The sequence below is a fragment of the Lepisosteus oculatus genome, chromosome 23 (genome assembly GCF_040954835.1).
Source record: "Lepisosteus oculatus isolate fLepOcu1 chromosome 23, fLepOcu1.hap2, whole genome shotgun sequence".
NCBI lineage: Eukaryota > Metazoa > Chordata > Actinopteri > Semionotiformes > Lepisosteidae > Lepisosteus > Lepisosteus oculatus.
In genome coordinates, this window is record NC_090718.1 from 2563806 (window position 1) to 2591761 (window position 27956).

A 27956-nucleotide genomic window follows, 5' to 3' on the forward strand; every position below is an offset into this window, starting at 1 on the left:
ATTGGTTTCAGGGAGAACGCGCCTTCTGCGCCCTGCCCATTTTATCCTTTTATGGATTAAAGGCGGGACATCACGAGGGCAGATCTGAGGGATCCTACGTTGATTGGCTACTTCCGAGAGCGGGGTTTATTCTTTACAGGAAAATCTCCGGCGAAGAATTTGACCCGTTTCCGCCCACAACCACCTTCCTTTATTTCTCTATAAAGTGAAGCCTTTAACCGCCATCTTTCAGAAGGGCACAGAGGTTTTTTTTTATCCCAACGATATCGGACACGTCAAAGCGACAAAGAACTCTTAACTCAGAATGATCTCACGGTAAGTGAGTTCCAGTTGCCTCAAGACTTGGCTGTTGAATTTATTCTTGAGCTCCGAACTAAAATGTTCTGAATTGCAACGACACCACAGTATCCGCGGATGTCCTGTAGAGGACACTAAAGTACAGTGTAGTCTTACTCTCGCCCTTGTCCAGCAAGAATTTCAGTCCCTTACCAAGTAGAACAGCGGATCGTTATGTAATAATTGTAACCTTCTTGTAATACTTTCCTAAATGACATTCCAACTACGGTATAATAGGCGTACATCTCATATACTAATAATGGTGTTGTCAGTTTTACATGAGTTAATTTGCGCCGATTCTGTAGTATGATAACTCACTATTAAGTATATAGTTCTGTATTAACATCTATATGACTATATTTCAGTTTCAAGAGAGCCGGAAACAATTAAATAAACAACAAATAAAATGCTTTATACGGAAATAAATGGAATTTGGCTTTTCAGCGTCTTCTGTTAGACCCGGTATCTCTTGAGTCCATTTGTTCTTGCTGTTGTGAGGGAGTCCACGCAGGCGTTTCTCATGGGGGAGTGAGGGTTGTTGAGTAATATGGGCATTGTGGGTGAACGCGTTACTTCAAATAGTAACATGTTGGGGTGTATTCAGGCAAGTGCTCTTATCAGCGTCTTTCTTCGAGACAAGCGATGAGTGAAGAGCGTCTTGCAAGAGTCGCCTGTTTGTACATTTTTGAATCCCTTGATTTTAGGACTCCCGTGTTAGATCGCACCCGCACAATTTCCTTAAAATTCGATTTCAGTCGCTGTTGTCAAAACACCCACATCTTTCGTGCTACAGCTGCGCTGAATCTGAGGTTATGATCTCACACCATCAACTGTACTTGTACAGTCATCGGTTGCATTGCTTAATACTTAGGTACAGTATTGCTCCCCTGCAGTCATTTGTTAAATCGTTTAGTGGAGGATTTTATTAACACCGATTGACGTATTGCAGGCTCCAAACTACACCATTTCGAAAACTACTGAATTATTACTACAGCTACAATATGTACAGAGGGTACTGCTTAGACGTAACTGTCATGGATATATTACCGGTCTTTGCCCATAAGTGCTCAATTTCGGGAAGTTGGAGTGTTAAAAAAAAACATGTAGAGGGTCACCTTTATCTAACGGCGGTAATCTGCAACCATAAATGAGAAAATACTCCCATTTATAGCGCACACGTCAAGAGAGGGCATTACAAGTATGAATTTTCACTGTGCTCACTCGAGCTTTCTGAAGTGCCATTACCTTCCCGCATCATTTCACTGTCTCTTCCCTCAGCCCCTGCCCTGATTTATTTATTCCTGTTCTCATTTCACGCATTTCAAACTTTAGATGCCCGTATAAAGTATACATATATTAGAAATGCCTCTGTCGATTGCAGCGAGCTAAGCAGTTTGTCCTGTCCTGGCGACCGGATACAATCGTAAACCACGCCCCCCTCAGACATCATGAGCGTGGAGGGGGACGGGACGATGGAGGTCTGCGTCTATCCCACCTGTCTCTAGTTTATTCTAGTTATTTCTGAACTCTATGGTTGGTTACGGTTTTATTCTTTTGCTTTTTTAATATAGTGTTTTCAAAGCACCAAATGAACAAAGATAAAAAAAATACTTAGAGAAGAACAGTGCAACACTACATAAACAAGAAAAACAAAATGTAAGCAAAACTAATTTAACAAAAATACAATTCTGAAACCTTCACGAGAGATGATTGCAATGTTGCAATTGTACTTAACATGGAGTTAAAGAGGTGTTTGAATTGCATGCAGTGTTCTCGTTTAAGAATGATAATATGATTCATAAAACGAAGCACGCATTTGAAATAACATTACTTTATAAACGTCTCTGTACACATTATAGATAATACACACGCTGACATGGATTTTGTTTAATTTATTCATTTAGATGAATGTGTTATCTTTTCAAACTGGTATACTGACGACCGCTGGCCTCTGGCGGTGAATCTTGCTAATTGCAAGGGCGTTGAATTTGTATTAAACAAGACACCGAGCCGTTTCAAAAAACAGTTTTCCTTTAATTTTTAATTTTTCTGCTATCCGGCGCTTAGTTCGTTTTTTCGAGATGGCGGTATCAATTGTCTTCTGCAAAAAAAAAATATCCTTTATGCAGTATAGTATGAGACAACTAATCCGGAGCTTTCTGATTGGGCCGTCTTGGATTCCTAATTTGCATACGGCACTGCGAGACAGTAAAGGTATATTTTCTGTCATTTACCGTTAGACCTTAGCTACACATTTAAAAAAAAACAAAGAAAACTGTTTGTTAGTTTTGAATGTTTGCGAGGCAGCACATACAATAATGAAACGTAAACCAATTGTATTGTTTCGTCCTTAAAATATTTTTCCACACCCTGGCCCGGCGTACTCTGTGATATATAGTGTCGTTATGTTGCGACTGCCAAAGAGCAATGGAATTTTTGCTCTTTTAGTATTTGTCTAGCAGGTTTCCTTATTTAGGAAGCCCCCGCGTTTGTTAAAAAGCAGATTTGTAAGTAGGCGAGTTTTTAATTGAATATACACTTAAGAAAAATTATTAATGATATATTTCTGGAGTAGTTTCTTAAGACATTAGGGTATTTGAATGTGATCCAAGTGATATTTTAAGTGCGGAAATTCTGTGTTTGTTTCTTTTAGATCTAGCTGTTAAATTGACAACACCTCTAACAGGTTGGCAATATCAACAGAGCTGAAGGAACAACGAGTTTGTATGAGCCCGTTCAGATTTTTGTTGGAACGTGTTGCTGGGCAGCTTCTCACTGTGTACCAGGGTGGGAAAAAAAACCTCTTATTCCAATTACAATAAAAATCATGATTCTTACATTTATATAGCGCTTTTCTGGCAAGCCCCACAAAGCACTGTATAGGTAATGGGGATCCCCTCCACCCCCACCAGTGTGCAGCCCCACCTGGATGATGTAAGGTTTAAGAAAACCTTGCATTAATAAGATTAAACCTTGTTGATACCTTTTTGGAAACCTCTTTCCCGGCGACTCCTTGGTAATACAGGGAGTTTGTTAGTCCCGTGTGATGTTAAGGACTTTTTTTTGCTGCGCGATGTGTCACCCAGCAGAAGCCCTATGCAGCATGTCGTGGCCTGGACGAAGAAATAAAAGCAGCTTACCGCTGGGAGAAGGAGTACGTCCACATCTTTGGCCAGCTGCACAAACGGACTGCCTTGTTTGCCAGATCTCAGAAGCATAGCAAGGCCAGACCTGGTCAGTACGGGGACGTGAGACCCTGCATCCATTCTTTTTCTGACTGCTTTTTCCAATTCAGGGTCACGGAGGACCCAGAACCTATCCCAGCAAGCAATGGGCACATGGCAGGCTACACCCTGGATGGGACGCCAGTCCATTAGAGGACAGGGATGGGAGACCTTCAAGGACAACCAGGTTGGTGCTGTAAGTGATATTGATTGACCAGTAGGTGGTGCTCATCTATCTGGGAGTAGGGTAACTGTCCTGTACAGTAACTGTAGCAGTGTGCATGCTGAACTGGTGTTCTGACCATCAGGGTGTTGACGAGCCTACAGGATGGAAAAGGAGGAGTCTTTTGTGTCCTGGCTAAGTCCCAGTCTAGGCTTGTAAATGTGTCCCTTTGGGATACAGAGTGCTATGCAAGTCAGGGCAATTTTGTTTTTAATTAATTTTATTATTAATCCCTGGTGTTACAGCATTTTACGTGGTCTACATAAGCTTTTGTGCAATTGTGGAAAATCTCTGATGTTGAAGAGTCACACACATTTTCTTGCTGTGTGTCGGAACAGCTCAGGGGTACCTCAAGCTAGAGGAGAAGCTGCTCCTTACTATGTGAAGAAATGTGCAATATTAGAATTAACCCAAGGAGTCTCCAAACTGTTTATTTATATGAAAACAGCAAACTACAGAGCAGTGCAGTCACACAAGGAAAGCAAACAGCACAGGTTTTAATCTAATGAGTGAACCGTACATAGGATGGCAAAGACAACCGTTGAGTCAATGATTTAAGGAAATGAGAAACATGTTTTGAAAGGGCCCAGTTGAGAAAATGTGGGCGAAATAGCAAAGACAAAGTAAAAAAAAACATACCAACAATTATCCCAAAAGGTTATCTTTAAACACATTATTTTATATAGTGTTAATACACGTTTATCCATTTACTTTAATCTGATATGTTTCAGATGCGTCACAGAGCGCGAACAAAATGAAAGGCTCTCAGTCTGGAAAAAGGTGCGCTCACAAACCCTGGGGGAAGGATTTTGCCGTTAATGATAAAAACAACACGGAGTAAAAAAAAAGATGGCTTGGCGTGAAATGTCTTTTTCTGAACTCTCTGACAAATCCAAACTTTCACCCCAAATATCCTCTCAGTCCCCGTCTGCCACAGTAACTGCACATCCTCCGTTTTGAGGGTACAGGAGAAAGCTGGGTGGAAGAGCATTTCAAAAGCCAGAGCAGGAGTCAACCAAGAGTGGTGGGAGTGTGGAACAAGCTCATCCCTCCATCCATTTTCTCCAGCCACTTCATCCAGTTCAGGGCTGTGGGGGAGCCAGAGCCTATCTCAGTAAGCAACAGGTGCAAGTTAGGGTACTCTCTGGACTCTGGATAGGATGCTAATCCATCGCAGAGCACTCGCACAGCACTCGCACAGCTCTCGCACAGCACTCGCACAGCACTCGCACAGCTCTCGCACAGCTCTCGCACAGCACTCGCTCAGCTCTCGCACAGCACTCGCACAGCACTCGCTCAGCTCTCGCACAGCACTCGCACAGCTCACGCTCAGCTCTCGCACAGCTCACGCTCAGCTCTCGCACAGCACTCGCACAGCTCTCGCACAGCTCTCGCACAGCACTCGCACAGCTCTCGCACAGCTCTCACACAGCACTCACACAACACCTGCAGAGCACCCGCACAGCACTCGCACACGCACCGGGTCCAATTTTCCAAGAAGCCAAGCACCGCAAGACAACATTGTCAAGCATTCCAATCCTGCCCATCCATGTTATGCTAGAATTGTTTTTTAAACAGCAAATCCGTGTAGAGAATGGCTAGCCATTCATCTGGGTATGTTTCTTAAAGACAGAAATGATCCAACCGGAGAAATGACAGAACTATGGAACATGTGACACAGATGCAGCTACTCACAGAGTGAAGTCTTTAAAAGGAACGTTCACAGATCCGGTAGTTGTTGCCAGTACAAGGCACATCATTCCAGATCTTCTCCATATCAGTTGATAATGTGATATCTATCAATGCGCAGTGCTCTTTGCCCTGCCAGTTATCAGGCTGCTGGTTAGCCCAGTATCTGAAACAGAACAGTGTGGCTTTAGTAGGACGGCAGTAATACAAACCACCCCCTGACTCGGCAATTTAAAACTCACCTGTTCAGAACCCACAGCCCAGTTACCTTTCAATCTGTCCCCACTCTCTTTTCTTTTTCTCTCCAACCACCCCTCGCCCCATCTTTGCAGAAGAACTTTATCTTTTTTATATTCTCTGTAACTGTGTGGGCAGTGTGTGAGTATATACAGTGTGTTCAGTCAGGGTGTAGGTCAGTACTGGACTGCTCTCTCACTCTGTAACTGTGTGGGCAGTGTGTGAGTATATACAGTGTGTTCAGTCAGGGTGTAGGTCAGTACCGGACTGCTCTCTCACTCTGTAACTGTGTGGGCAGTGTGTGAGTAGATACAGTGTGTTCAGTCAGGGTGTGGGTCAGTACTTGACTGCTCTCTCACTCTGTAACTGTGTGGGCAGTGTGTGAGCAGATATAGTGTGTTCAGTCAGGGTGTAGGTCAGTACTGGACTGCTCTCTCACTCTGTAACTGTGTGGGCAGTGTGTGAGTTAGTGTAGTTTCCAGACTCTCCCACAGATCTTACTTGACAGTCAGATTAGTGCCATCTACCCAGAGCCAGGTCCCTTCCTTGTTTTGGTCAGTCAGGCCGATCCAGGCCGATTGTTTACTTGGGCTCCGAGTGAGGTTCCAGAGAAATTCCTGTGCACAGGACAGAAATCCATAGTTGTAGTGATACTGGGAGTTGTAGAACTGTTTCTCCAATCACAATCCTGGCTTTCCTTGTCATTCCTATTTCACTCCCCCAGGATGTAAAGTTTGTTTTTTGCGCTGTTGGTACTGTAAATAACCAAGGTATATACTGGGCCTGGCCAGATTATTCACCCCTTCAGGTGAGGTCTCATTTTGTCGAATTACAACAGAATACTTTTTGTATAGTTATTGAAAAGAGCCCATCAAAGATCCAAAGAAGTGGATGTTTTTAATCGGAACCCATTAATGCTGAATACGTATGGGTCACAGGAGTTAAAAGTCAGCCAAAATTTGCAACAAAAAAATCCCAGACTTAAACGTGTTAGTTGCATATCAACCAGTTCGATGAGGGGCTTTATCTGTGTTCAGTAATAAGGGTGCACATGATTTCAGAACAAACACACAGGCTGATATAAAACACTTCTGTCAGGTAGTGAATTTCAACGAGACTCAGCCCTGAACTCCAATAAACTTTTAGAACAACTCAGTGACAAAGATGGAGAAAGGCATGGGTCAGTGGAGGGGCTTGAAAAATTACTTTTAAAAATTACGTACTTTAAACTTTGGAAACTGGGGGCCTTCTTTGACACTCTTATGACAGTAACGTGGACACCAAAATGGAGGCTAAAAGCCTCTCAAACAAAACTGCAGAGATTGAGGCACTCTTTGCTGTGATTCCAGGAAGGACAGTGGCAGGGTACGTGCCAGTGAATACCTGAAGCACATCACTTCCACGGAGACGGGACATAAAATTCACAGGAAAGATTGTCGAGGTAAAAATAGTTCTTTTTAGCTACTATTATGACATATCACTTTTATCGCTGTCTCTTCCTCTTTCTCTTCCTCCATCCATTCTCTGATTTTGGTGCAGTATCAATTCAATTTGATTGTTTATATTAACACCCCCCAAAAAAATCATACACCTTGCTCTCTTTTTCCAGACAGTCACCCACCTGCTCCTGTCTGCTCTCTATAATCACCAGATCAGCTCCCTGGCTCCTGCAGGCAGTGCGGCTGTCATTCCAGTTCTTTATTTCAGAAGAGAAAAAGTAACACCTGGTGTTGTAGAACACAAAGCCCTGAGGACAGGATTGGCAGGCTCGCTCTGTAGAGGCAAAACACAGACAACACCAGCAGCGCATATCAGTCCAGCTCATACCATATCTCCGGCACAATCCAGTGCCACCATCTCGCATACCTTCACTGATAGAGGGAAACCCCTTCCAGTTCTGCACAAACAAAACTACACAAACTAAAAATATTTGCACAGTTTTTAATACTACAACTCCCTTGGGCAGTATTGAATAGCAGGTGAGTCTCTATACTCATAGCTAGTGGGCTGTGGGTTCAGATCCCTGCTGTTGTACCTCCAGTGAAGGATTTACCACAGTGGCTTCAGTCCACCCAGCTGTATAAGAATGGGATCCTCATTGCTGGGGTGTGATCTCTGAGCTGGACCAACATCCTGTCCAGGGAGTGAAACACATGCTATGCAGTCTGCTTAATGACATGAAAAGCAGGATAAGATCTAATAAGCCAAACTCAGATATGGACATAGCCTATTACTGATAAGTGCATTTTTGTACAGTAAAACATTCCATCCCAAAAGATCCCACTACTACCACCAATGAAGAACACCCCACCTGTATCATGTTCATTCTGCACCTGCAGCCCAGGTGGAGGTAAATCATCTGAATTTAAGGAGGTCAGATTATTCAAACCCAGGTTAGAATTTAGTCAGATTGTTGTGCTTAACACGTCCTGCTCTTGCTTAACTGTCCTGCGGGATCTTTCATGACGAAGTAGTCTGGAACTCAGGTTAACGTCTTCAAGGACGTTAGAATTTAATAATTTTGAGAGGTCGGAGAGCTCACCCAGTGTGGCCGGTTTTGTGACAGGACAGTAACGATTCAGTGTAGCAATTGTCCTGTTCATCTCAGTGAGTGCCTGGTTCAATCCAGTGACCTGGGACTGGAGATCGTCTCTTTCATCCTTCATTATTGTATACTCTGTCTGTAACTTCTCTTTGACTACGGTGAGGTTGTTGTAGTCTGTCTGTAACGTCTCCTTGACTACGGTGAGGTTATTGTAGTCTTGCAGTAACGTCTCCTTGACTACGGTGAGGTTGTTGTAGTCTGTCTGTAACTTCTCCTTGACTACGGTGAGGTTGTTGTAGTCTTGCAGTAACGTCTCCTTGACTACAGTGAGGTTGTTGTAGTCTTGCAGTAACGTCTCCTTGACCACAGTGAGCCTGCTGTAGTTAGCTGTGAGTTGAGCCAGTTTCTCCTTCATCAGGGAATTAGTCTCAGACAGGTTTCTGTTCTCCTCATTGTCTCTCTGAGAGACTAGGTTATCTGTTGGTAGGAAACAGACACACTGTGCCTTAGTTATACACCCATTTACAGATTAACTGAAACTATCACACAATACAAACACAGAGATGCACAGGGTGTGCACAAACATATCTATTCCGATTGTATGTTTTACTCACAGTAGACACTCAGAGCTACAACGATAGCCAGTGAGCCAGCACACAGCAGCCCCAGACACACTGCAGCCAGCTTGTTAGAATAATGCCTGGGTTCTTCTTTCACTGTGGACACAGACACCAGTGGAAATAAACACACTGCACTGCACTGTTACTCCCTAGCCCCACAGAGAGCTCACTCTGGATGGACATAGACACCTTCAGGTGACATAGACACCTACACTGAGAATTCTGGACTACTTGTTACTATTAGTAATTACCACTAATAATAGTAATAATAACAACAAAAAAAACTTCACAACTGTCTCTAATTTTAGTATCTGATAGATGTCTCTTTAATTGTCTGTCCATCCATTCCTTCTCGGCGACTAATACTGATTTTGGAGAGAGAGAGAGCTCTACTGCCTTTTTTTCATTAATTGGACCTTAATTTAGTTACCATGATTTAATGACTGAACTGAGAAATTGGGACTGCAGTTCCCCCTTAAAAGCAGCCACTAGATTTGAATGTGAGTTTTAGCTGGAAATTCCCCCTGTGCTAAGTTTCTGTGACTGGATGTCCTCATTGGCTTTTGGTTTTTATGGCTAAATAATGTCCTTCCCCTTGAATTAAATAAGAATCCTTTACTACTCTGTTGGTCTTCATCATCTCACCACATTGTCTACAGGAGAAGCAGGACAAATCAAACTCTGAAACAGGCATTTTTGGTATTTCCTTTTAAAAGCACAGCCCCAAACTGTTTCTCTTTTCAAATACACTGTAAATGTATTTTATATGACTGTTTTTTAAGCATGGAGGGTAACGGACTGAAATCTACTTCATGTATTACTCCGATTTTCTTCAAGTTATATTTTATGTTAATGCCCCGCGTAACAATGTTCATATATTCAAACTGTGGTGTGTGTGCGACCGACCTGGCATGGCTGAAGGTGGCTCTGTCTTGGCAGAGAGAGATTCTGCTGTCTTAATCTTCGAATAGATCTCCTCATCTTTATTCGCTTCGAGAGAGTCAGACAGGGAGAAAAAGTTTGTCAATACGGGCACATTTCATAACTGTACACCAGACTACATCAACAGCACAGTGTGTGCCTTAGGCATGTTGTAAGAGGCTCACTTACTAGACATATAGATGCCTGCAAATGTATTCATGCTTGCTAAAGTGTAATAAAAATGCATTGACTTCACATTAAAATGCAGGTGTGCATCAGGAATTTTCCAAGTTCATTGCATGAGAACAACTGATTCAGGTTCCCTTTCTATCCTCATTTCTCTTGATCTCAGTGCCGCTTTCGATACTGTTAACCATGATCTCTTACTTTCTCACCTTGATGTGTTTCTGACACTGCTCTCAAATGGTTCAAGTCTGACCTCACTGATCGCTGTCACTTTGTCTCTCTTGGCGGATTTAGGTCTGAAATTGGACTCGTTAAGTCCGGTGTTCCTCAGGGCTTGATACTAGGCCCCTTACATGTTTCCACTTGGTCAGCTTTTCAGATCACATGGCCTCAGCTATCATTTCTAAGCCGACGATACTCAAATCTACATCCATACCAAACCTGACACTGATGTGCCTGTCTCTATTCTCTAGTGCCTCTGACAAAAAAACATGGATGATGCAACATTTCTTTAATCTAAACTGTGATAAGACTGAAGTCATGCTTATCAGCTCCCCCCATCAACTTAGCAAAGCCAACGCTGTAACTCTTTCTGTGGTTGGTACTATACTTGAACTTCAGTCTAAATTGAAAACCTTGGGGGTGATATTTGATTCAGGCTCGACTTTTGACCCATGTGTGCAACACATTGTCAAAACATCTTTCTTTCACCTCAGAAATATCGCTAGATTACATTGTATGTTATTGCTACCTGTGGCTGAAAAGCTGATCAACACATTTGTCTTCTCCTGAATTGACTACTGTAATGCTCTACTTGCTGGGATTTCTAAATTTCTAAATCCGCATTGAACAAACTCCAGTTTGTCCAAAATTCGACTGACCAGGTCTAGTGCAAGTGATCATATTACTCCTATCCTGGAGTCCTTGCACTGGCTTCCTGTCACATTTTGTGTTGGCTTCAAAATCCTCAGGCTCACCTATAAGGCTCCGCATGGCTTGGCTACACTTTATGGGTGACTGTGGCTTCTCCTGTTATGCTCCAAAGCTCTGGAGCTCTTTCCCTAAGGACATCAGAGAGTCGCCTTCCCTAAACTCCTTCAAATCCAGACTCTACACCTTCATCTTTAGAGGGGCCTTTACTTAACTGGTTCTGTTCTTTACCCCTCTGCTCCTACTGTATTCAGTACCCCACCTATTGTCTCTTCTCATTGTGCATATCTTGTGTATTTTTTGTGTTGTTGTTGTCATTCTGTAAAGAGCTTTGAGAAGCCACCTTTAAAGGCACTATATAGAATCATGTTTATTATAATTATTGTTACACAGTGTGACTGATGGGAGGTGTGAGAAAAAGGCAGTTAAGAGTAACAGCTATAGTATTATAGGAGTTACGGAAATGTGTCCAGCAGGCCCAGAATCAGCTCACCAGATGTAGGTGGGGACTGACCTTTTATAACTTCTGGTAAAATCATTATTGTGAATTCCCCTTCTCCCCTTGAGAGCACACAGTCACCAGACAAACAAGGAACACTTGGTCTTCTATACTTCTCTATTCTAAAACAATAGGTGGGTGTGGAGAAATAGAGAGATAACATATCGAAATATCAGATGGAGGCACTGTTTTGTAGTGCTTTCCCCCATAAACATGTGCTCGCCATAAACCTTCCTAGGGCAGGCAGTTTGGAACCTGCAGTATTTGCCCTAATCTGGCTCACACAGAGAAGACAAATCGGCCAAGAGCAAGGCTGTCTCTCCTAAAGCATTGCTCCCTGCACGGTGAAAAATGCCTGGCAGCACGCTAACAGGACCAGTCCTGTTAGGATCAGAACCTCTCAGAGCAACAATGGGAGCAAACTGGAATACCTCCTCCATAAGGTTAAAATGGGAGAGGCTGGTCAGCCAACCCATAACTAGTCAATTGCTTTAAGACTCTTATCCAACTGTTTCTTGAAAGCAAACAGCGTATCAGCTACAACAGCTTGTCTGGGTAGATTGGTCCACACCTCCACCACCCTTTGTGTAAAGGTGGACCGCCTGCTCTTATATTTAAATTGATTTAGAATGCATCCCATTTAAATGCCTGCTACTAGAAGTATAAGAAATAAAATGCACAGACTCAGTGCTACATGATTTTTTTTCTTGTTAAAATAAAATTGAAAAGATCTTGGGGTGCTGTCTGTGTGGAGTTTGCATGTTCTCCCCAGGTGCACATGGGTTTCTTCCCACCGTCCAAAGACGTGCTGGTGGGGGAATTGGCTGCTGGGATAATTGGTCCTGGTGTGCGTGTGTCTGTGTGTGGCCCTGTGATGGACTGCTGCCGGTCCAGAGTGTACCCCAACTTGCACTTGTTGCTTGCCAGGATAGGCTTTGCCTCCGACTCCAACAATAGCTGTTAGAAGATGGATGGATGGACTGTGAATTTCAACGTTACTGCAGAGCTAAGTTGTGACTAACCTCCCGGTCCAGTAGGAGGCGCTGTCTGAGCTGAGTGAGATCTGTCTGTCTTCACCACTGCATAGATTGATTTCTCACTGTTGTTCTCTGAAGGAAAAGAGAGAGATTAGTTTGTGCCGACACACTTACAGCGCACACTCAGAGAGAGAGAGATAAGGAGCTTATTAGTACATTATGTTCATACTACAGCAGTCTCATCACTGAGGAAAATGTGATGTTTTTTGTAATTAAGTAAATATTCATTAAAATTCTTTAATGTCACAGGCAGTAAGTTGGTGAGCATTGCTTCCTCGCAGCGCTGGGGCCCAGGGTTCAATTCCTGGGGTTCTGTCTGTGTGGAGTTTGCATGTTCTCCCCAGGTTCACATGGGTTTCCTCCCACAGTCCAAAGACATGCCAGTAGGTTGATTGGGTCCTGTCCTGCCTTGTGCCCGTTGCTTGCTGGGATAGGCTCCTGGTCACACAATTTAACATCTCAGTACAATAGAAATCTAGATGTGGTTTCTCCTTCATTAAATGAAGTTTCCTTCATCTGCAGCCATCCAAAGTGTTACAAGTGTTACAAAGTGTTACTTGCCAGCAGCCATATCACCCTGCAACTCACAACTGGCAGCCCACTGAAGCTCAGCAGGTGTGAGCCTGGTCAGTACCTGGATGGGAGACCTCCTGGGAAAAACTAAGGTTGCTGCTGGAAGAGGTGTTAGTGGGGCCAGCAGGGGGCGCTCACCCTGCGGTCTGTGTGGGTCCTATGCCCCAGTATAGTGACGGGAACACTGTACTGTAAACAGGCGCCGTCCTTCGGATGAGATGTAAATCCCAGGGCGTTTCTCGAAAAGAGTAAGGGTGTAACCCCGGCGTCCTGGCCAAATTTCCCATTGGCCCTTACCAATCATGGCCTCCTAATAATCCCCATCTCTAAACTGGCTTCATCACTCTGCTCTCCTCCCCACTGAGAGCTGGTGTGTGGTGAGCATTCTGGCGCACTATGGCTGCCGTCACATCATCCAGGTGGGGCTGCACACTGGGGGTGGTGGAGGGGATCCCCATTACCTGTAAAGTGCTTTGAGTGATGTGTCCAGAAAAGCGCTATATAAGTGTAAGCAATTATTATTATTATTATTATTATTATTATTATTACAATGTGATTTAAGGCCGTGAGGCTGCAAACTGTATTTCTCTGGAGAGGCTGTGCAGGCACTGTGAGTTTTTTGTTGTCATAGAACAAAAGCAGTCACGTGCTTTCCTGGAACAGAACGGAACAGAGCCTGTACCGTCTGAAATTATGCTAATGTTTATTTCACATTTATGGAAATGTCTCCCCTCTCCCATCTCCCCCTGAGGGCAAGTCATTTCTGCAGCAAAACCAGAAGCCTCCTGGTGCTGAGAAAGCAGAACCCTGTCAATTTGGCACAGCGCACACACATGTACGCTGAGAGACTAGCATTCAGTGTTGTCAAGCAAAAGCATTTTCATGCATTAATATAATGTAATAGAATAATCCATATTCTAACCCCCTCTTCTAATTTGGGGAAGGATACATCTTGGATGGGACGACACAGGGCACGCACACAGAGACACACACGCTCACACCAGGGCCAGGTTTACCAGCAGCCCATTAACCAATCAGCAAGTCTTTGGACTGTGGGAGGAAACCCACATGAACATGGGGAGAACATGCAAACTCCACCCAGACAGCACCCCAGGAATTGAGCACAGGGCCCTAGTGCTGAGAGGCGGATTTTCTAACTACTACACCACCTGGCCACCCCCTTCCAAATATTGCCGTGTATTTTGCAAGATACTGAACTGAAACCACCTGAAACGTGTCACTTAAAACGTCGAAAGCAAATTGCTTGACAGTGTGATGCCACAGTGAATGCCTTTCACTCCGCCCGGCCAAAACAGCAGACTGAGGAACAAACCTGCTGCTCTTACAGGTTCATTGCTCTGTGTGGCTTGAGTGCAATTGAAATAACTTTCTTTTAAAGGAAACGTCAAATCTACCCCCGTAATATGCATTCCTGTTGATCAGCAAACTGCTTATAAGGAAGGTTGGAGACGGAAGTTAGCTCCGGATAGGATGTGTAAGGCAGGACTGAAAAATATTCAGTGAGACCCTCCACGTCCACTTTATCAATTTAAAATCCTGCAGCGGCACGTTTTTGTGAGGCCATGAACACATCGCAAATGACCATCATACTTTCCAATTGATCATGAAATTGCTGATCCTGATCATAAAACACGAGTCTTGCTAGATCTTGACGAGACGATGACTATATCCTGTTTAAAAGTCTATTCCCCAGTCGAGTCCTTCTGTTCGCTGGACTGGGACAGTTGCACATTTCGTGGCTATTTCCATTTGTTTATCGCCGTTGATTATATACGGCCAGCTCCCTGTGCTTGCAGGTCTTCTTGCCCAGACAGTCAGGCACCACAGATTAAACGGAAATATACAGTACGTCCTTGTCAGTGTGTTTTGCTGATATGTGAGATTCAGATGGCTTATCTCCTCTGGGATGCAAATATGTTGTCAATGTAGGGCTCAGACAGAAGAGGCCACTTTCGACACATCACGTGATGCTTTGAATTTGTTGATTGCACTGTTGATCAGTATCGGTGTGGACAGACGTACATGTCAGTAGCTTGGGTCTTGGTGTAAGAGGGACAGGTTTAGTGGCCGGGCAGCGACTGATGTGGATGTAAACCACCAGGTGAAGGAACGCCAGTTTGGCCATCAGAATTCTGGGAACCTGTTACCAATGTCAATGATATTCATTTCTAATCCTTTGTGGGACACTGCCTCTTCTGAGTTTTGTTCCACTCTTGTCTTTTAATGGCATTATTTGAATGCACTTAATTACCACTGTCTCTAGGCTTCACCCATCAATATTTACCAGTAGATCCTGGACAAGGAGCAAATATCTTTGACCTGTGTTAAAATTATAGGTCAGTGCACCAGAGTGGGTAACTCATTGCTCTTAAACATAAACAAGTTACAACCTCCATCTGTAAAATGAGTCATGAACCCGAGACCAGTGGAAATGATAGGAAAGTGGATTAAAAACATTTCAGAACTTGCTAAACAAAAAGTAAAGAACGGGAGTCAATTTACCACCCTAAACAATATACAGTTTGTGCTGACGGCAATGCTTAGTTTGCTCAAATGTTTGAGTGTTAAAAGGATACGGAAAATAATTTGAAAACCTCATACAACCGTAGACAAAAACGTAAACGTGTCTATTTTCAATGCAAATCCTGTAGTGTATACTGAGAACAGGAGGCACTACTTTACACAAAGGGTTGTGGGAGGATGGAACAAGCTGCCCAGCCATGTGGCTGATGCCGATGCCCTGGCGTCTTTCAAGAAACGGCTAGATGAGACCTTGGGGTCAATCAGCAACTAACTGCCAAACAGGCTGAAAGATCTCCTCCCATCTGTAACTCTTCTGAAGTTCATAGAACCTCCTCTTACAAAAGAGACCCTCTAACAGCCTGAAGAAAGCGACAGTGACAGATCATGGCCTTCGGTTCTCAACTGAACTAAATTTGTTTTTCACCCAGTGTGATAAAACAGACTCCTCTGATGATTGTTTCAAACAGAGAGGGTTATCATTAGTAAAGATCAAGTCTTGAATACGTTTCAGTGCACAAACGTTCGTAAGGCAACCGGTGTTTATAATACAAGTGCATTTACTCTGCAGCGATTTGCGAGATAATTCATTCCAGCTCGGCAACCAATTCTCAAGATGTCAGTTGGCACAAACGCTATTCCTGCAGTATGGGACACATTCCATATTGCACCCTGCCTGAGCAGACCTGTCCTGTAGAACACAGCGATTTCAGGTCAGTTTATCTTAATTTCAATGACCTAAAACTGAGGTCCTACCTCTCTTTGGTCATTACAAATCCCTGGGCGTTTCCCAAAAACGCAACAAAACAAGGGATTATTTTATCCCTCGTTTCAGTCAGAGTGCTCAAGGAGTTCAGGACAAAGGAGGATTGGTTAACGGGCAAGTGCAATTAGCCCTTTCTGTGCAGACATGAAGGCGTGATGTGTAATTGCAGGGGCTGGGGGTGATGTGGGCGTGTAAACTCTCAGCTTCTGCTCACCTGTGGGTGTTCGTATAGGAGCAGAGCATCTGGGCTGATGTCAGTTATGTACCGTTCTATTGCTTTTTTGAATGTGATGTTTATATTCAGTTCAGTTTGTCATGTGCACAAGTGCAATGAAATGCTTATGTGCATCTATGCTCCAATACACAGACATTAAGGGAATCACCAAAAACATAGGCACAGAACAACAGCAGCAACAACTAGTTAAATAACAACTAGCTCCTATAACGCTTCCCAGAAGCAAGGAGGGAGAAAAGTGAGAACCCAGGATGGCTGGTATCCTGAGCGATACTTCCAGCCTTCCTGAGACAGCGAGTTGGAAAAATGTCCGCGAGAGAGGGGAGCTGTACTCCAGTGATGGACTGGGCTGACCTGATCACCCCCTGCGACGCCTTCCGGTCAGACAGCGAGCTGCTGCCAAACCACACTGTAATACCGTAGATCCTGTTTGCACGTTGTGTGAAACGTCTCTCTAGGTGCGGAAGCAGTTGCTTGTAGGAAAAAACTTCATTTCTGAGAAATCGGGCCATCGAGCATTTTCATATGGTCTACAAAGGAGGTAATGACTGATCTTCGCTCTGCAGTGAATCGCAAAAACACGCAGAAGAAATCCTATCACTGTGGAACATATCCTAACATACGGCTAATTAAAATGATAGATGCTCTATCACATTATAGCACACAGTGGACGATTATCCTGGGACTAATGCAGAGGTTTAAATGGAGATGTAATGTTAAGCATTACAATGTGACTGAAAGGTCCAAACAAAATTGGACCGTTAACACCTTCGTCTATTTCTATATTTTCACCATGTTATTTCCATATACTTAAAATGCTATTCTGCACAAACACACGGGTAGCATTTTAAAGAATGCATATTGCCACATTGTTAATTTAATGAAGTGGTATTAAAAGTAAATCTTCTAAGAATACGATCCCTCTCAGTTTTGCCCCCCTGTCTGTATATTACAGTTCAGTGTGTAATATGTAGATTGACAATATAATATATTTAGGCGGCTTTTGTTTCAACTGTTGATTCTATTCACCAGAAGCCAAAGGTTGTTTAAGAACAACAATTGCTTAACTGACCATGAATAAAAATAAATTGTAAACACTAAAAATTGCTCTTCTGTATAGTAGGAATTGAGCACTATTCAGCCTCTGGAGGCATCTCAAAAGATCTTGCCCTGATTTCTGCCCTTGACTGTAAGAGACGTGGCGAGAGACTCACCTGGTGTTTCCACAGAGGGGTTCTTAAAGAAGGTCACGCTGGAGTAACACACCTCCTCCGCCATTGCTGCACACAGGCTGACAGCTAGAGCACTAACGTGCAGAGGTGCAGACGGACGGACTGGCTGACTGACTGAATGGCTGACTGACTGGCTGACTGGCTGGCTGACTGGCTGTCTGACTGGCTGTCTGACTGGCTGACTGGCTGTCTGACTGGCTGTCTGACTGGCTGGCTGTCTGACTGGCTGTCTGACTGGCTGTCTGACTGGCTGTCTGACTGGCTGACTGACTGGCTGACTGACTAGCTGGCTGTCTGGCTGACTGACTAGCTGGCTGTCTGACTGTCTGACTGTCTGACTGTCTGACTGTCTGACTGTCTGACTGTCTGACTGTCTGACTGTCTGACTGTCTGACTGGCTGACTGGCTGACTAGCTGGATGTCTGACTGGCTGTCTGACTGACTGACTGGCTGTGTGACTGGCTGACACTCCGAGCAGCACAGTAATATGAAACCCCAAACAGGAAGAAGTGTCCTCTTTTCTGCTTTCTCACCCTTGCTGCTGTTTGCGTCTGCCCACCCAGGGCTCTCATGTCCAAGTCCGCCGATATATGGGCGAACATTGGGCGTCACAGCCCCGCAGCAGTAGTGTGACCGTCCTGTAGCCTGAGGGCTCTTTATCTGGGAAGCAGCACAAAGGCTGGGCCCAGGGAAGGGAGATTTTTTTTTTCTTGTGGGGACAGGATCCCAAAAGTGCTTTGCATGTGGCAGGGACTCACTTCCTCCTCCACCTTAACTGCAAGATAAAGTCCCAGCAGTTGCCCCTCACCATACTGAGCATTGAACGGTCTGTGGCAATTCTGGGCCAGAGGGGAACAGAGCCCCCTAGTGGTCTGCCACTTGCAACTGCAAGGATGTTTTCCATGGGAAACCCCCCATTCCACATGAGGACCAGTAGCAGGACCAGATGGGCTCGGTCTTGGAGATCTGATGAGTTCAGGCTGCCAGGGGGTAACTTTTAAAGTTGCTGCAGTACATTTTACTTTAAGGGGCAACTTCAGTCCCCACTTCTCAGACCGGTTATTCAATCCCAGATTATAATTCATATAGAAAAATGCTCCGAATGAAGCACAAAATGGTGATCTTGTTGTCGCAAACTGCTGGACACTCCACGGGCGAGAACGAGAGTTTGGGAGAACTGGGCCGTGATGCGGCCCTTCCTGCTCACTAGTCCCTGAAATGACTAATGTACTGTGATGGATGAGCGTATAAGTACAGGATGTGCAGCAGACATTTCACTGGAGAAAGGTTCCAGCATGATCTGGTAGCAGAGTTAACAAAGCAGTAGTATTTGTCTGCAAAGCCGTCTGGAAGTCAAGAGCAACATTTCTACTGGATTAAAAGAGAGGGATTCACAAGCCTGCTTGTTTACAGTGCGATAAAGCCTCTCCACCTCACTGGAAGATTTGTTGCCTTGTTCTGAATCACAGCACGTGGAGCTGTGTAGACCTGGAAATATAATCTGTTTTGTGATTTAACAAATCGGAGGTTTTACAAGTTGCTGTGTATATTTTATTTTCATTGTGGTTTGAAATGCACGCATCAATGCTGATTCTTACTGATCCTGAAATATAAAAATAGTGTTGCAGTTCCTCTTCAAGATACTAGTTAGTGCAAGTGGGGCTCCTCTCTGTTGTCCATGCCAGGTGTGTATTTATACATTCCAGCTGGCCTGGACAGTGCTGTTTCATGGAACCTGTCTCTCGCTGCAACTGTGTGGTCAGTCTGTGTACACATCAGACTCTACACCCTGAGCCAGTTAGTCTGATAGCTTACCTCTTTGCAAATGGCTGGCAACACCTGTAAGACACTGATCAATTAAGCAGGGAATCTGTTTAGTTAAGAAGATCCTAATCTTTGAGGGTCTGATGAGAAATCCAACTTTGGTTACATGTAATTTCTATATTGCTTCATTTCATTTGCCAGCAGCTACATCACCCTGCAGCTCCCAGCTGGCAGCCCCCCTGGAGCTCAGTAGGTGTGAGCCTGGCCAGTATCTGGATGGGAGACTCCTGGGAAAGCTGAGGCTGCTGCTGGAAGAGGTGTTATTGGGGTCAGTAGGGGGCGCTCACCCTGCGGTCTGTGTGCGTCATAACACCCCAGTATAGTAACAGGGACACTATACTGTAAAAAGGCGCCGTCCTTCGGATGAGATGTAAAACCTGAGGTCCTGCAGCAGAGATTATCTGCTCTCAAATACAATAACTGAGAACATGACAGGTTGAGGGAGGAAACAGAAGAATGAACAGCCAGAGACAATACAGACAAACATTGAAGTGAGTCAGCAGGGAGAGGGAGTGAGACATGCAGAAATATATTGTTGAAAATGAGGGGTTACGAAACTGGTGAAAATCAGGATTTGCCTGAGCGGTTTAGTCAGTAATTATTTATAAGCCCCAACTTGTAAGTGATTTCTAGCAATATACCCCAGCGGCTGGTATAATTAAAGGGACATGAATTCTTTATGCTCTGGCCAGCTTCGTTGAGAGGAGTAATAATCCAGGCACACTTGGTTAAACAAACATTTATTACAATGACAAAACACAGACTACACTTACACAAACTAGCATCCTTTACTGACAGAGTTGAGTGCTTTTCCAACTTGATTTCCCTTAATTACAGGCTTCTCAAGAGGATGTCCAATTGGTAACATTAGGACAATCCCTCTGTGGCTGATGTGTCACCCGATGGCTGGTGGTCTGTGCAAAACAAAAATTCAATATCTGGCAGAGAGGTTCCCCAGGTGGACCCAACAAAACTCTACTGAACAGTGGAAGTCACCCTTTAGTTGCAACAAAGGTACAGAAAGTGTTATTAACATTATCTTATATAAAAGTGAGCAATTACTTTTCCTCTATTTCAAAGTGACTTTGTTTGAAGAGACTAAGACATAAAACAACGAGGGAGACTTGGTCCCAGGTTAAGCTGTAACCACAGGAAAACAACCAAAGTTACCTTTTACCTAGACAATGCTGGGAACATGGGTTCCAGTGACTGGAAAGCAATGCTGCTGTAAACCTGAGTCTCAACATGTTGATTGTCATGAAAGCTGCAGCTGTGTACTAACAGCACTAAACTAGCAGACCTGAGAGACAAGCTATGCTCTGAGCAAACTAACCAAGATTCTACACCCAGACATCATAAACAGAACCATAACACATTTTAAAACCAAACTAGCAATAAAAGCAAGAGATTGTTTGCCCTGTCCTTCACTTAGCTCAGTAGCAATGAGACAACATGACCAGCAACGGACATTAAACCAAGAAAACTATTAAAAGGGATAATGAATAATAAAATAATTTAAACAGTTGCTACACTAAAATTAAATGAAAACATTCCTAAGATAGAAATTGTAGTCCACTCCACTACAAGCAAAAAAAAATTAGACACATAACAGAATAAAATGACTGTTTAATTATAACCATGTGGTTAACATGTATTGGAATCAGCATCACATAAAGCCAATCACTTTTTCAGTCCAGTTTCCTTCTTCCTGGGATATCCAGCCGGTCACTGGTTGGTCCTATTAAACCAGGCTACCCTCACGTGAAGCCAGATCATAACAGGCAGCTTTGGTCCGCCCAACACAAGAGCAGGCCCGGTTTTCTTCAGCAGTACCGGGTTACTGGCAGTGATGCTGCTCTGGCCCAAATCGGTGCCCGCTGGCTCGTGTTGGCACTGCAGGGTGAGCTCCCAGATGGGTGCGACTTGGTGCCGTTGAGTCGCACTGAAAACGTGCGTGAGAGAAAAGGGAGGGAGGCAGGCGCTGTCCGGAGACCAGACGGATTCAGTGTCCTGCCTGCGCTCCAGCGGCAGGGAGGGGGATGGTTCAGAGATGAAAATCCTGGCTCCCAGATACCTGACGAAGCCTGTCCAGAGAGACTGAGCCTGCATGCTGCCGCTGTCTCTGATGCAGACAGGTGTAGGAAGGGAGACAGCCAGGTGGTTGGTACTGCACCCAGAAGTGCGTTCTTGGGAGAGATGTGTCATCATGGCTCTGGGGTAAGGAAAAAACTGTCCCTGCTGCAGCACACAGTCTCTAAGACGGCCTCAGAGCAGTTGCCCTCCTCTTGCAGTGTCCCGCAGCTCACCTGGTCCTTATCTGTAGCCAGGATGCCGGAAAAGGCTCTCATTTGGGAACGGGCTTCCCTGCGTCTAATGAACTGGTCAGTCCTGTCAGGATGGGGACCCCAGAGCTCACGGAGCTACTGACACTAGCACTGTCAGTGCTGCTGGCTCCAGGAAGGCTGATTCCACTGCTGTCATCTTCTGATATCTGGGGCTCCTCAGTCTCAGGCAGGCTGGGGAAGCCAGGCACGGGCGGTTGGTGGGGTTCTTCGGTTGTCCAGGGCCCGTTGCCGTGGAGCTGGTGCCCGTGTGGCAGTCTCCGAGTGAGGGAGTGTTGTTTGCCATCTCCCGCGCGGTAGAACACTCCACAGTGGACTGTTCTAGCCCTGCCACTCGACCATCCAAAGAAAACAAAGACTGGGCTCTGCCAGTGTTAATCTCCTGCAAGACGTGTCTTTCCTGTGTACAGAGCAACTCCCTCTCTCCCGGTTTCTGCCCCATCTACCAGGTGGACACTAGGAAGAGTTTCATACCAGCAGGGGGGTAAAAACATTCACACTAACACAGAATATACCCTTCTCAAAACTGAATCAATATTATCGTCCGCTAACGGTGAAGGAGAATAGTGGCCTCGTCAAAATTCAATCTTAATTCTACCTTGTGACGGACTGAGATCTAGAAACCTGTTGAAGACAGAAGTTATAGCCGGTCAAAGTATCAGAAAAGGTAAAAGAACCCGATGTTGGAAGAGTGTTAAAGGAACTCACAGGAAACTCAATTTAATGGACTAACAGGGGGAAGGGGTGTTACTTATTGCAGAAAGTCTGGTACATTACAAATTAGATGAGGAAACACTATGGAAAAAATAACCAGATGTAGTGTATATGTGGTTTCCAGATCTTTTAGCTTATTAACAATTGCAAAGAGCAGTAAAGGAAAATTGTTCCTGTGCCTTTACCATGAATTGAAAAGGTCTTTATTTTGTGTGTTGTAAATATACTGTATAAAATTCACTGAAGAATATTAAACTCATAGCACCCATCATAAGCAGTTTGACTAGTGATATTGTGGGGCAAATCCAGTATTTCTGACTTTGCAGACAAAAGTTCCTTTTAGCAGCTTGTGTCTGTTAAACTGAGGGTTGACTGTAGTGATTGTAGAACCTCAGTATCAGCACTGAGAACACCTGTAGACTGAAATCTCTTTGAACATCAAGCACATTGAATGAAAACAACCCAAAAAAATCATCATTGACAACAAATTTAAGTGAAGTCAAAGCTGTTTAATTGAACTTTTTTTGGAATCAGGATTTACAACTATTAATATACAGAATAAAGTTGAAAATGGATAAAAATGTCAATTCTCCCCCGTGAAGCAAGCAGACACAGTTCAATCTAGATCATAAATACAGATAATATCTCAAGGCTACTGGAGAAGGACAGTGGCTCATGTGATACTGAGGTCACCAGGAATACTGAGAGGAGAATCCCTTTCTTTTCACACAGAAGTAGATAAAGCTACAGAGAGACAGGACAAAAACAGAGTGAACGCTACACCCAATATCAGAGCTCACGTCACTGCGGGGGTGGGCAGTTCAGTGTGTTTGTGGTCTGGATTTTAAAGGGCTGATGGAGGTTACATTAACAGTGTGAATGAGGAGATGGAAGTAACAGGAGATACAAAGAATCCAGAAGGAAACAGAACTAGGGAGCAGCTGCAGGGTTTCAGGCTGTAGGCTGACGTCAGGTGGAAGATCATGTAGAAACTGACAGGAGGGGATACAGGCAGTGGGAGGAAGGATTTAAGGACAAATGCAGATAAAGGAAGAGACACTGGATCCAGGACAGTGAGAAGAGCAGAAACAAGAAAACAGATTATGATGTAGATGCTGCAGTGGGGAGCTGGGTCAGCGTGCTTTGGCTCCAAAGGAACAAGATGAATTCCTCTGAAAAATAGAAAGGAATGACTAAAGACGACTACAGCCAAAATGTTTCTCCTTTCTGTCTCTCAGCTTGGAATTAACGTTCACTTGTTGTTTTCATATTGAGGGAGAAGAGCTGGAGAGGGACTCAGCTGGAGTCCTGGGTGAGGAGACCAGGCTGATCTTTGATCACATCAATCCACAGCCTCATCAGACCAGGAGGAGAGGAACTGCGTCAGAGGCAGCGCAGACGAGAGCAGGAACAGGCCCAGGACCCCAAGCAGGGCGATCAGGTGAGCAGGGAGGGAGGGAGAGAGAGAGAGAAAGAGATGGGGAATCAGGCTGAGGGACCAAATGGGTTGATGGAGAAAGGGTCAGGGGAGAGAGACAGCTGAATGGAGATGTATGATTACTACAGAATGAGTACATATTTAAGAGGCAGGATCAGAGTTACAGTTGAGTTTAAGATTTTCTGGGACCATACAGTACATACCATGAAAATCTGAACTGCCTGATGTCTTACTTTTGTTGGTAACAGTGCATTTACAACTTGAGACTTGTTTCTGTCACACAGGGTCACTATCTTGGTGTATCATTACGCAACAATCTGAGCACTGATTCAGTGATGGACAAGTGTCACCCCCACTACAAAAGAGACATTACAGAAGAGTGTCCGGCTCTCTGCCTGTCTAGACACCTTCAGTACAGCCTCCCACTGACACGTATTCAGACTGTGGAAGTGTTTCAGCCTGTGTGACTCTTCACCTGGAACTGTTATCAATAGTGTCACAGTCTAGATCTCTGTACTTCTTCCTCTGTCACTGTTCCGGATCAGTTCTAAATAAGGGTTAAAACTTCACAGGCATCTCTGTCCACCACAGGAATCCTGAGTGTCTTCAGCTCCTCCTCTGAGGTAGGATGTTGATCACATGTAGAAGAGTGAGGAGTGGGGTTAGTAGTGGGGTTAGGGAGTGGACATGCCATCAGCATCTGAACTCAGAGGAGGAGCTGAAGACACTCAGGATTCCTGTGGTGGTCAGAGATCACTGTGAATTATCAGCCTTTATTTGAAAAGATCAGGAACAGTAGTAGCAGAGGAAGAAGTAAAGGAAAGTATGAAGAGATCTAGACTGTGACACTCTGCAGCTGTAGTGAAGGAGTGTCAGTGTGATGTCAGGGTGTAGAGATCTAAACCAACTCACCCTGTCAGTCCCAGAGCCAGATTCTGACTCTTCACAGTCTCAGTCCTCAGTAGAGGGAGGAGCAGCAGGAGGCAGCAGGGAGGGAGATGAAGGTAAAAATGGAACCAGGCTGGAGGTGAAGTCAAAGCCTTTGTTGAAAGCTGGAATGACAGACAAGTGTAGTCATTAAAACTCATAGTCGGGCTGTGTCAGAATACATTTCACACTACAGTGAGTAAGAACGGTAGTAAAGGACTGAACAGTGAAGTAGTGGAGTGAGCTCCACTGTTTCAGAAGCCCGGGCTCACACGCTGTTGCTCTTAGCCACCACCAGAGGGCAGCCTGCAGCCACAGACGGCAGAGCCAGGTACACGGTCTCTATCCGCGGCTCTGCAGACAGCTGCTCCCACAGCCCGACAGCCCGCTCCTCTTGGTCAAGCCAGGGTACCAGTGAGTTGCCCAAGAGAGCTGACCCGGGCTGTGAAAGCAGCGCCCCGTCTGTCTGACGCCGTTCCCCGGTTCTTACCCGACATGTTGTCGATACCAGAGCAGCAGGCAGTAAAACTCTCCCCTCACTGTCACTGGGGCCGCGAGTCCTGGCCGAGCTCCGGAGTGAGAGAGCTGGAGAGAAACGAGATGCAGAGAAAATACTGAAACTTACCTCTCGACTCGTACATGGTCCCGCCAGACTGAACGAAAATGTGATTTTTAGCACAAAACTAGAAAAAAAAGAGTGGTCTGTTAGTCTGAAGTTAAACGCAGATTTTAAGAGCGCTAATGAGGAGCACATAGTAGGAGCGAATATTCACAGGATTCTGCAGACAACTGGAAGCACAGCACAGGGAAATACGAAAAAATACATTGGAATAGAGTAGAAAATTATTGTAAAACAATGACCTAATATAGGTTTATCATGCACAGAGCAGTAAAGCTTGAAAAGCGTTTGAACGAGTTACTTACCGCTGTCTGTCTTGCCCGGCTCTCGCGCGAAAGGAGGATAATCAGCTGGGTCAGAATTTATAGGACCTGGAGCCCAAAGTGACCAATAAACAGGCGAGACGACATAATTGGCGGCTCTGCCCCCCAAAATCCTTTATTAATATTCAATATATAGGCAGCGGTTTTACAATTAATCTAATTTGTAGTTCGTCCTCCCAGCGCATGAGGGCGGTGCAGCCCCACCCTCTACTGCCAACAGGCGTGGTTTTGGGTCTGACGTCATGGATTCTGATTGGCTCAGATTCTCATATTTAAACAAGCCCCGCCCCCAGCATGGCTCCTTCCGGAAGTTCTGCCGAAATGGGGAGGTGGGGTTTGTGAATGGCGTTTTCCCGATTTTATTGCGTTTTTAGTCATTTTTTGGCCTATTTTTAATGATATCGTTATGACACATTACGGAATCGTTTCGGATTTAAAACTGGACGTTCCTGACTTTCAGCTAGTGAGTATCGAGCGATTTTGTGTTGTTTGTGTTTGATTAGCAAGATGGCGGCGGTAACTCCTCATTTGCATTTATTAAAATCAGTCGCTGTATTTTAATGAGCATATTTGCATTTGTCTTGTTAATATGAACTAGAAAATTAGTTTTTGGCTAGAAGTGTTTTTTTATTTTTTAAAGTTGTTATTGTTTGTACTGAATTAAAATGCTAACTTTGCTTTACTGTGGAAAAAGTGAATTTCTGTTGTTTTTTGCAAGATGTTTAACTCCACATTTGTATATATTTGCATTTATTAAAATCGCGCCCTAGTCACTTGTATTTTAATGAGCTATTTGTATATGTGTTAATGAGCTATTTGTATATGTGTTAATGTGAAATAAACAATACAGTTCTAGTAAAAATAACGTTATTTTTTACTGTTTACTGTGTGAGCTCTTGTTTATTTTTTTCTGCTGCTTGTTTTGTTAGTAAGATGTCGGCGTTAACATGTATGTATTTAAATTTGTATTAAAATCGGTTGACCAGTCACTTGTATTTTAATGACTTCTCTTTTAATGATTTCTGTTTTTGTTGTTTGTTTTGGTTTTATTTTTTTGAACTGTAAAGCGTTTTCACTCGAATGCTTTTTGATTTCTAAAATGTATGTTTACACTTGCACTGAACACAAATAAAATGTAAATTCATTTTACTTCTGGCTTATTTGTCTTTTTTTTCGGAGAATGTATTTTTAAAAACTTGGTTGTGGTCTTTCAGATTGTGTTACCTAAAAAAATTAAATATCTTAGGGAAATTGAAACAAAAAGAGTTGCTGTCTAAATTTTTAATTACTAATTAACATTTCAAATTATTCTAATTCATTATAATGAATAATTTGTTTATGTATTAAGTGAATTAAAGTTCATTAGTATTAAACAAATCTCACCGGGGGCTGTTCTTGGAGACGGACTTCTGCGATTGGGTTAAACCTCATGTCAATCATATAAAGACAACCCTTAAGAAGTGCGTCATTTTTGGGGGTGTGGTGATTTGATTGACAGGTCCTTCAACCAATCAGAATAGAGAAGATGGGGTTTTTATCCCACACCTGAAGTTGTGCTTTAAACTGACCAATCACCTGAGAGCAAAGGGGGTGAGAGGCGGGCTCTCATCCAGACATTTGATTGGCTGGTGTGACGTCATCATTTGGTGACACCCTCTCATGAATAATGCGACACTCCCCTACTCATTTGTGGCACGCCCCCTTCATTGACCACGCCCCTCATGAATATGCATTGTGGGCGGTGCTCGCTCTCCGTTTTGTGTGGTTTTATGTTTGTGTTAGAAATAATGTTACGAAGAAAAGAAGAAGAAAGTAAGACAGAAGTCAAAAATCTTTATTAAGTTTTGCAAGCATACAAATCAAAGACAGTTGGCAACAGTGAAACAAAAAAAAAAACAGAGTGAGTTACAGAGTCACAAGTAACGGCGTCCGGGATGACGAGTTCCTGTCCAGCGCCAGCAGTCTGGTCAGTGCG

The 27956-nt window shown here is 44.1% G+C and overlaps 1 protein-coding gene, 2 long non-coding RNA genes and 1 other non-coding gene across 8 annotated transcripts; 2 read left to right on the forward strand and 2 right to left on the reverse strand.

Moving 5' to 3' along the window:
• Positions 1-18: 18 nt before the first annotated feature.
• LOC138224862 (uncharacterized) lies at positions 19-27130 on the forward strand. 3 transcript variants are annotated; one of them, XR_011183323.1, is made up of 7 exons: positions 19-315; positions 3632-3747; positions 7059-7150; positions 19760-19886; positions 20456-20632; positions 23950-24115; positions 24397-27130. It is a non-coding gene; the product is annotated as an uncharacterized lncRNA (long non-coding RNA). The 3 variants fall into 3 exon arrangements; XR_011183322.1 differs by lacking the exons at positions 19760-19886; positions 20456-20632; XR_011183321.1 differs by lacking the exons at positions 7059-7150; positions 19760-19886; positions 20456-20632.
• LOC138224932 (U7 small nuclear RNA) lies at positions 2765-2821 on the forward strand. Its single transcript, XR_011183430.1, has one exon. It is a non-coding gene; the product is annotated as a U7 small nuclear RNA (small nuclear RNA).
• LOC138224860 (C-type lectin domain family 4 member M-like) lies at positions 4037-18085 on the reverse strand. 2 transcript variants are annotated; one of them, XM_069182997.1, is made up of 9 exons: positions 17777-18085; positions 12433-12519; positions 9781-9864; positions 8869-8970; positions 8252-8731; positions 7331-7482; positions 6211-6326; positions 5479-5638; positions 4037-4871 (listed from the first exon to the last, which is right to left on the reverse strand). In XM_069182997.1, the coding sequence occupies exons 1-8, from the start codon at positions 17838-17840 to the stop codon at positions 5491-5493; spliced, it is 1233 nt and encodes a 410-aa protein (XP_069039098.1). In that variant the 5' UTR covers positions 17841-18085; the 3' UTR covers positions 4037-4871; positions 5479-5490. The 2 variants fall into 2 exon arrangements, with proteins under 2 accessions (XP_069039098.1, XP_069039097.1); XM_069182996.1 differs by having other exon boundaries at positions 4037-4889.
• Positions 23163-25992, reverse strand: LOC138224861 (uncharacterized). 2 transcript variants are annotated; one of them, XR_011183320.1, is made up of 5 exons: positions 25964-25992; positions 25665-25722; positions 25025-25164; positions 23931-24052; positions 23163-23846 (listed from the first exon to the last, which is right to left on the reverse strand). It is a non-coding gene; the product is annotated as an uncharacterized lncRNA (long non-coding RNA). The 2 variants fall into 2 exon arrangements; XR_011183319.1 differs by having other exon boundaries at positions 23163-24052.
• Positions 27131-27956: the final 826 nt, after the last annotated feature.